General features: G+C 39.0%; 1 protein-coding gene across 1 annotated transcript; it reads right to left on the bottom strand.

The window, feature by feature from the left end:
- Positions 1 to 512: 512 nt before the first annotated feature.
- LOC116710208 (nuclear receptor subfamily 4 group A member 1-like) lies at positions 513 to 7,193 on the bottom strand. Its single transcript, XM_032549101.1, has 7 exons — positions 7,012 to 7,193; positions 4,626 to 5,464; positions 3,696 to 3,825; positions 3,118 to 3,281; positions 2,822 to 3,024; positions 2,548 to 2,726; positions 513 to 2,449 (listed from the first exon to the last, which is right to left on the bottom strand). Exons 2-7 carry the CDS (start codon positions 5,460 to 5,462, stop codon positions 2,187 to 2,189), a joined length of 1,776 nt encoding a protein of 591 aa, XP_032404992.1. The 5' UTR covers positions 5,463 to 5,464; positions 7,012 to 7,193; the 3' UTR covers positions 513 to 2,186.
- Between the last annotated feature and the right edge of the window lie 2,249 nt (positions 7,194 to 9,442).

The raw sequence follows: 9,442 nt of genomic DNA, 5'->3' as shown, positions 1-9,442 counted from the left end.
AAACTTATGAAATGTTTAAATATTTGTATAACTTTAGGGTATTTGAGGCAAGAAGGAAAAAATAAAATGTATTCTCACACAGAGACCCTGGCTTTTTGTGAGTTATTAAACATAAAATGTGAATCTGTTAACTGTCAATCAATTCATTTTTTTCTATGCTTGATAAGAGATAAAATTATGTAATAGTTGTAAAAGCTGTTTTTGACGTAATTTACTAATTGGCACTTTTTGTTTAAATAGTATTTAAATCGTACAGGTTTTTTTGTAGGTAATAAGCTGAAAAGTTGACACTATGGTTTTTTTTTTACATTGGCGTACTTTAGAGTGAACAAGAGTATGAAGTATGTACTGTATATACTGTATATATATATCTCATAATCTACTTTTGTTCATATTGTGCATGTGTCGGGATGAAGGTGTAAAACTTACAGATGTTTCAATACATTAACTACTAGGCATTAAATATATTTTTAAATATAAAACAAAAAAATGAGAAATTGGCATAATACATATTCACAAGGTTAAAAACTTTTTTATCAACATGACGCACAAAATATAATCTCTTGAGCAATTATTTAAAAAGAAATGACAATGACTGACTTTTGGGATTTTTGCCCCATTTAACAAACGCTATGGCAACATTTCCACTGAGCACACACACCCAAACAAAAACCAAACCGTAAGAGAAGAACTGCTCGTTCTGTATGAACATCAGTCTTTATAGCTGCTCATCTTGTCGATACATTTCCCTGCGAGTCCACAAGATTAAAAGAAAAGACAAGAACTACATTCAATATGTACGAAACTGAAATACAAGATGAGGCTGTTAAAATGTACTTAAACATGATGTGTATGTAAAATGTACCAAGACAAGATGGATTCTATTGTTGGGACAAGAAGACGTGGACATCTGCTTGGATCTATTTTGATCTCAGATGGAGTTGCACTTTTAACTTTCATTACCTCAAGAGAATATGAACAGGATTATATTCTCTCAGACGTTTCATCACTCAATAACCGTGTCATTGCAGAATGAACACATGACTCGGTCGCTTTATATCAACAGGAGCTCTGATACACTGAACCCTCCACATTTAATGGCACGCCTAGTGGCCGTTCTAAAACAGAAATTAAGTGTTTTTAATTTACAATTCATGCTTTCAAATTAATTAGTATGTGTAGAAACATTTAGTTAGCATTAAATCATGACTTTATGTTTCTCTATGGTGACGTAACAGGGACTCATTCTTTTTTGGCAAATGAATCAAAATGGGAAAAACAAGAAACCAAGAAAATCAAGACAGATGAATGTTAATCTTAAAGAAGTTTAACAAAGAAATGTATCTTGAGGTCACAAACTGTAACAATAATTTAATTTAAGGCTTTTCTATAGATCTTGAGACGCCAATAATTGTGAAGGGTGTTGTACAATACTCAATTTATTTTATGTCTATCGTGAATGGGGGCATATTATGTTAGTTAGAGGTTAAAGGCTTATAAAGGCACTTTGTATTTATATCCTGAACATCATCTAGTTTCACTGTTAAAGCACAAACATGTTGCAGCCACTGTGAAAGGAGTTTACCAGCAGTATCTGCTTTAGCAAGCTGCTCCAAAAAGGCAGCACAGACCTTTTTATTTAGCTTAAGGCGAGAAGGTTCATATATGATTGTATCAAAATAAATACTTTGCTAAATTTTGGTCCAAAACCTTCCAAGAAAGCACAAATAGAATTATAATTTATAAAATGTATAAGGAAATATATCTGTGCTAAAGCTAAAGTTTTAGCTTCAGAGTGGGATCATGAACCAGTCTCTTAAGAAATTAGTGTTTCTGAGTACGCTGGAGCACCGCATTGCCGTCTTCTAAGAAATTCAGATCTTAAAAGCTGCAGAACACAATAACGCTAACACATCCACCTTAGCAACAAAGTAAATTTACAAATCACAGAAAACATACTAAAAATATGCTGATATAGTTTCGGCACTGATGTCAATCCCTTTTAGTGCCATGAAACGTATCACATTCACTTTCAAAATGCAATAGTAAAAAAATGATGGTCTCTTAGAGAATATCATGCCTGGTAGCCCACCAGTCAGCGTCTGATGTGGACAACCGTTCTTCTTAATGCTGCCATCTCGCTTCCTTTGCTTGTACTGTTTGTCACACTCATCACAGTTTTCATTTTAAAAGGGAAGTGTATCCATAAAGATTTTCTCCACAATCGGAGGAGGAGGAACCAAGTCTTCCAGTTTCAAGTAAAAGATGCGCTGCCGGCCCTGAGTGCACAGAGTCCTCAGCTCTGGGAGTTTGCCCAGCAGACGGGACAGGTAGTTGGGTTGCGTCCGTGTCACTTCCGATCCAATTCCACTCATGTGTTCCCTTAAACAGCTGATGAGGTTGCTCTGAAAGTCCTCTACTCTTTTGGGCTCCTTCAGGCCATGGCGATCTAGGCATCAATTAAGCTCCAGTCAGATTTGAGTCTTAACCACAAATGTTTTAATCAACAGAAGTTTGCTTATCTGAAAAGGAGACGGAGGAACTCACCGGTGATGATGACAAATGCTGAAAGACAGGCAAACAGAGAGTTGTCTAAGTTCATGCGGTGAAGACTCTGTGAAAAATCCATGATGGAGTCGATCCAGCCGCCAAAACTGTTGGCGCACTGCTGCCGGTGGAGGACCAGGCCGTTGCAGAAGATCAGCTTGTTCTTCTCTGGCTTCGACCTGAACAGTTTTAAACAATTAAAACAATTAGAGCACTGAAATGTCAAATATTTAAAACATTCAGTTTGATTTGAAAGTGAAGAAATATAACCAACCTGTATGCAACACGAAGAATGAAGAGCTCCACAAAGGCAGACTCAAGAAGAAGCTCCTGGTCCTCTGCACAGAAGTCCATGAATCCCGGGATGGTTTGAGCCCAGTTTCTTATTACATCCAAGGCACCGGTCAGCAGGTCGTAGAACTGCTGGATGTCACCGGCGTCCTCCTTTTCTTTCAGACTGTCTGACCTCTCCTGGTACTGCAGAGAAACAAAAGAAGATTGATAAATATCCCGAAGCTCAAAGGTTCTATGAAAGGAGAGGTTTGGATCAAGTGAAAGCCGTAGGTTTACCTTGGAGTAGTCGAGCTTTTCGATGCCCGGGTCAGAGTCCAAATGAGCCCTGATGAGAGAAGCGATGATGTTCACACTGGGAGTTGTTGACAAAGCCTCAACCGTGGTCTTAGGTTTAGAAGGTAGGCGACCTCTGCGACCTTTGAGGCTGTCTGTGCGAACAACTGAAGGGACAAGGAGACATGCACACATGTATGAGGATTACATGTCACCTGATACATATTTCAGACAACTTCAGTATCGGTTTCAATGTCGCCTTCAGTTGGCACTGTAAAGCTCAAGTTGCACATGGCTTTGGTTTCCAAAAACTGCCACTGCAAATCTCGGTTTGTTGTCGTCATGCATTAGATGCAAGGTTTTCAGTCCTCTACTCTGCATGTTTAAGGGGTTTCCCCATTTCCAGACTTAAATAAGTAAGGTATTAACACACTTCTGTTGCACTTGATGGCACTTTGAGAAAGAACTGCAGTCGTTTAATTCAGGTTTTTCAGGAGCCCAGACAAACCTGAATTAAACCAAGATTGAAAACCACTGCGTTAGACCCCTGAGCCCTCCAGAAGAGTCTGACATTGCTTTACCTTCTTTGACCATTCCCACAGCAAGACACTTCTGGAAACGGCAGAACTGGCATCGGTTTCTCCTCCTCTTATCCACCGGGCAGTCTTTATTGGTGAGGCACACATACTTTGCATTTTTCTGCACAGTTCGCTGTGAAACAAAAGACAAAAAGCATTACTACCATATCTTGCAGAGACAACTGTGTATAGCAGCATGCTATTAATAGCAAGTTGCTATGGAAAGCAAACATTACTGATAGCAACATGCTATCAGTAATGTTGGCATGCAATACCAAACAGTTTAAGTTTGCTAATGATTCCTATATGCTAATTGGCAATGTTTTCTATTAATAGCATTTCTAATTAGCAACATGTAGGGAAATTGGATAGAAGCGATGATAATATAAATAGCATATGTGTCTAAACTCAGTTAGACACATATGCTTTCTCTTTGTTTGTGCTTTGTTTTCTTTCCCTAATTTTTAGCTCAATACCTGAATATTTCCAGAGGAACATTTTGCCTTTAGATTTTATAAAGCTCAAAGGAGACCAGTGTTGTGAGAGCATGTTTAGATTAAATTAATATTATTATTATTACAACACTATTTAATACCAAAGAGCCATTAGCTGAAATGCAGTGGATTATGATCTGGATGTGTCCATCCGTTCCCATGTAAAGTCTTTGCTGTTTTCCCACAAAACATCTTTAAAAACTGTGGATCTGCCGCAGTGTATAGGTCTAATGGCTTTTTCTTCCACTGTCTTTCTTCAGTTTTTAAAGTGCATATTACAGAATGTAGTGCTGTGTAACGCAGGTTTTTTTTCATGTTAGTTGTATTCATATTGCACAAGTTATTAACACGTTGTGCGTCAAGTCTTCTCTCCTCTGCTGCTTGTTTGTTGAATAAATCCTACATAATAAACCAGATGAAAGCTTAATTTCTTTCTCACCTTGAAGAAACCTTTGCATCCCTCACAGGTTCGGACTCCATAGTGCTGGCAGGATGCGTTGTCGCCACAAACTGCACAGCGACCCTCACTGGATCCAAGGCTGGGGGTTTTCTGAGACATCATAGCCTCCTCCAGTGCACTCGGGCTTCCCAGCCGTCCATGGTCCAGGGACAGGGGGGGGCAGTGAAGTGGGGAGACATGCTGATGTTGTGAGAGACGAAAGAAGCCATCTTCTTGACAAGATGGTAGATCCTGATGTTGACCCAAAGGAGAGTGCTGCTCCTGTGCATTGCTGAAGGTAAAAAATGAAAACTGCTGCGCCATAGTGGCCTTCTCAACAGAGGAGGGGAGGGCTGGGGGGAAGGGGCTGAAAGGGGAATCCCAGACAGCTGCAGACTCAGTCTGAAAGCCTGGTGTTGGAGGAGAACCAGTGCCGTAGATGGGGCTTCCATAATAATCAGATCCACATGATGAGTGTGTTTCTTCAAGACAGCTGAGAGAAAAGGATCCTGGGTAGCAGCCATACACTTGAAGATCATCCAGCTTGAAGGCTTGGTTCTGCATCTGTGGGCTAGGGCTTTCGGCTGCAGCAGCATGGTTGTAAGAAGCTGCAGAGGCAGGAGGGGAAGTGGTAACCTTGCAGGAGTAAGCATCAAACTCCCCAATGTAACCATTTCCCATCAAGGTGTTGATGCTAGGCAGTGAGGATGATGACAGCTGGTCCTTTTGGCCAGAGATTTCCATCGCCAGTTTGGCACTGAGGTCAGGATTTAAGAGCTCAGAGCTGAAGAAGTTGTCATAGGGCAGAGATGCATACTGGGCTTGTACACAGGGCATCGCTAAGAGACAGGAGACAATTGAAAATAGATGTTAGTTGCCTCTTAGTTCAAACATAAATGCTGTTTTGTTCATATGTTGCAAAAGCCACACTCTGTTCTGAGGTATCTGAAAGTTTTTCAATGTATCTTAATCAAACTTCTATTTTTCATATTGTAGCTAAGCTCTGGGTATTAAGTTTTTTCTTTCACAATAAAGGTACAGCTTGACCAATGTATTTTTTCTGCATTCATTTGATGTCGTTTTAACCAGAAGTCAGTAGCAGCAGACTGACAGTCAGGCTGAGCCTACTACTAAAGTTTACTCCAGTTAAAAGAACCTGGTGCCGCTCTACTGTTGTCTCAAGATGAAGGGTTGATACAAATTCAATGACTCAATAACCAGTTTACAAATAGAAACTGCATAATTTGTCTATAAGATTCTACTGTATTTGCATGAATTAGATTAGTTTGATTTACAGTTAACTGGATGCTAACTAGAACTATTTGTCTTGTAAAGTGTGTTAAGGTGTAAATAAGCTCAACATTACCATTGAAAAACTGAAAGTTATAACAATATTTTGTATTATTTAGGTTTATAACTTTCCCTTTGTACCCATGTAAACAGTAGCCAATGTTAGTGCCTTGAAGGTGCTCTGCTTCGTTTCACCAAACATGCCATTTCTCTTGCCTAAGGTCCTATCACTCCTCTCTGGAAAATGCAGACGGTGGTCCGGCAGATCACTCGGATACTGTCAGATATTGTGTTACCGGCTGCTAATGCTTTGAAAACCTCCTTCAGTGGAGGGTAACCCTCTTTCACAGCAGCCGTACCATGGAGTGTTGCAGATTGCATTTCACATCTGGCGTAGTGCCAGTTAGAGTGAGAAAGGTGGTGAAGCCTGTTTGTGTGTACGTGTAACTACAGCTTAACATGCATCCACAAGCCCTCTAATTTCAACATTTTTATTGTTTTTTTGATGGGTATCAGAAGCCAAACTGATATAGGGCTACTGTTTCTTTAAAAAAAAATCAAACTTAAAAAGATAGTTAGATTTGCACAAACTTCTAAAAAATAATAAACAGCATTCATTGTAGATTTGCTGGCCTAGTTTTATGTATAAACTGAACTTCCCAAAGTTCCCACATTCTGGAAATACTTCATTTATATTCCTGTTTTACAACTCATTACTCGTTTATAAAGTTAGTTAAATTTGCTATAGTGATGTGTCTGGTTTTCAGTGGTTTCATAATTAAATTAACTTGTCTTGTTTCAATTTGTCTTGTTTTACAGTTACATTATTCAGGCTGAAATAAGTCAAACAACCTGGTTAAACATAATAATAACGCTGTAGTACTATGTTAAACTGGATCAGTCTTGACTAGGTAAACCTTACAGTCTTAACAAAGCCTCTAAAATTAATCTTTTTTAAAAAAAAAAATACTTCAACTATTATGCCACATTCCAAATCAAAGTTGTTCCAACTTTAAATTATGACATAACTAGCAATAAAAGTGTAAACAAGCTAGCTTAACTTACAGGCTCCTGTGCGAAAAGTACTTTCACTCACCTGTTCTTTGTGATTATCCGGATTCTGAAGCGTTTTTATCTTTTAAAACTGGAGAAACAGTTGAAATCACCTCTGTCAGCTGCTGTCGGCACACCCACCCATTCAGGCTCACACTCTGCCACACACACGCTGGGTCAGAGCAGTCGGCTTCCTACACTCTTGTTTTATTTTGGCCGCATCGACAAAAAGGCGGGCCAATGCCCAAATATGGTGAACGGGACAGCAGAACGTTCCGGGGGCGCAGCCAATCAGCGTCGAGACGCAGACGTTGTTCGTGGTGACGCACGCACGGGATTCCATTGACGCAAGAGCCGAGAGTGAACGTTGGTCTAAATATAGCCCGCGGCGTTCACATGGGCTATTACTGAATGAAAAAATGCTAAAAATAGCCATAGTTAGGAGGTGAAGACGTTTTTATCTGGAAATTTAGCTTTAATGCACGTGTGGGGTGTGTTATCACGGATCAGACCGGGAAACAACCACTTTCTTTCTAATTTGGATAAGGTTTTGTCGTCTGTCAAAAATCAAACCGTCAACTCTCCAAAAGAGGTAACAGTTAGATGATTTCACGTTCATTTTCTTTTTATAGCACATTTTATGTGTTTATACTGAGGGGAAAAAAGCCAAACTGTGCAAGACCAGCCCACCTTATGCATTTTAAACTACAAAATAAACTATATACATGTTATCTGTTTTATTTATTTGTCATTATAGTTGTAATAGACTCATATTCTAGTCATGCCGACCACTCAAAGCACTTTACAGTGGAACCTTGTTCTCTCAAATACACACATTGGTGGGCAATATGGGATTGAGTGTCTTGCTAAGTGGCATGTCAACATTTAGCTGGTGTAGGGATTAGAAATTCAGAAAAACATGGATGAGCGAGTTTAATGTTGGAAAAACTTGACTGATCTGCACAGAGCTTAACTTCAAATGGACAGAATACCTATGGGATAACCTATTAGCCGGACCTTCACGTCCAACAACAGTGTCTGACCACACAAAGGCTCTTCTGTAAGAATGCTGACAACATGTATTACAGCTGCAACGTTGATCCAGCAACATGATAAATCTTATGGATTAAGAATGGGGTGTCATTCAAGTTCAGATGTTCCAGAAGGTGGATTAAAAAATCTACCTCAACACTATATTGGCAATATGGTGTATTTTTTATATCTTTATAGCCGGTCACATTGTTTGTCAGTTCCCAGCATAAAAATATAAATATTTTTAGAAAGCTATGACTCACATTACTGGTATTCTGGTGTATTTTTCTTGATTTTTCATAAACTAAATAGTTGCTCTTGGCTCCTCTTTGTGTTTAATCAAGATTACTTTTAAATTATGTATTTAATTTAAAATAGTTTGATTTGTTTACTTCTGTTTTTAAAACAGTGAAACTTTAATTTGTTTCACACTATCTCCACGAGTCTTCCCGGTGGGCACTGAGTTTTGGATTAATTTCCAAAGAGCTAACTGTGATGAAATGTCAATCTGCGTCTGCCTTACATATAAAAAGCAAAATACAAAACTGATCTAGAAGTACATCCAAAAGCCTAATCTATCATTTAAGTTCTTAAGAAATTTGGAATGAATAGCAACATTATGCTTGCTAAATGGACCTTAATGAGCGACAGAGTCTGATGCCATGTGCAATAGAAATAAAGATCCTTACTTTGACATTCAAAGTATGAGAACTACAAGCATCTGTAGTGAAGAGATGCCATCAGTACTAAAATGTCATCATTGGAAAATCTGTGCGATGGATGTGACAGCCGCAGCTGCTGACATTCATTTGTCAGCATCAATTTAAGTTTCACCTAATACCCCCTATGTCATAACATCTCCACAACAACCAGACAAACCAATACTTGAACCAAATGTCCCTGGCCCTCTCTGGGGACATTTGGGTCCGGTCCAGCTTGTGGGGGGGTAAAAAAATAGTTGTCTTTTAGAGAAGCCTCGGAGAAGTGCAACCTACTCAGACAGTCTGTTACTGGATGTAATTATAGGAGTTTGAGTGCAGCACTCTCTGTATGCAGCAAACACGTGAGACATATTATCGTTCTGTCCTTTTTGCTCTGGCTCATTAGAACAAGCAGAGATCTTCTTGGTACAAAAGTGTGCACACATTTCACACCATTCCTGTTGTTAAGTTGGAGTATCACATGGTCAAGTACTTTTATAAGTGATCTTATCATATTAACAGAGTCAAATTTACCTCACTAGTAATCTAATAAAGGTTACTAACTGCAGGTAATTATCTTTGTGTAATATCTTGGACTGGCTGTCAAACATACAGTGCTGTGATGATGGGGTGTTGATAACTCTCAATGAGGTGTTCCTAAATAGTTACCATATGTTTGTCTGTCAGCTTAAGTTAAATGCGGGGAAGCAGTCCTCTAGTATAAGATTTTACAGTTTAATC

The sequence above is a fragment of the Xiphophorus hellerii genome, chromosome 20, assembly GCF_003331165.1.
Source record: "Xiphophorus hellerii strain 12219 chromosome 20, Xiphophorus_hellerii-4.1, whole genome shotgun sequence".
Classification (NCBI taxonomy): Eukaryota; Metazoa; Chordata; class Actinopteri; order Cyprinodontiformes; family Poeciliidae; genus Xiphophorus; species Xiphophorus hellerii.
This window is presented reverse-complemented; position numbering and strand designations above follow the sequence as displayed.

Bases quoted from the DNA above. Each gene is read 5' to 3' on its own strand.
- LOC116710208 (XM_032549101.1), bottom strand. From the start codon at position 5,462: ATGCCCTGTGTACAAGCCCAGTATGCATCTCTGCCCTATGACAACTTC. The intron at 2,727-2,821 runs GTTGGTTATATT...AAAACTGTTCAG, and splicing joins ATTCTTCGTGTTGCATACAG to GTCGAAGCCAGAGAAGAACA. The intron at 2,450-2,547 runs GTGAGTTCCTCC...ATTGATGCCTAG, and splicing joins AGCATTTGTCATCATCACCG to ATCGCCATGGCCTGAAGGAG.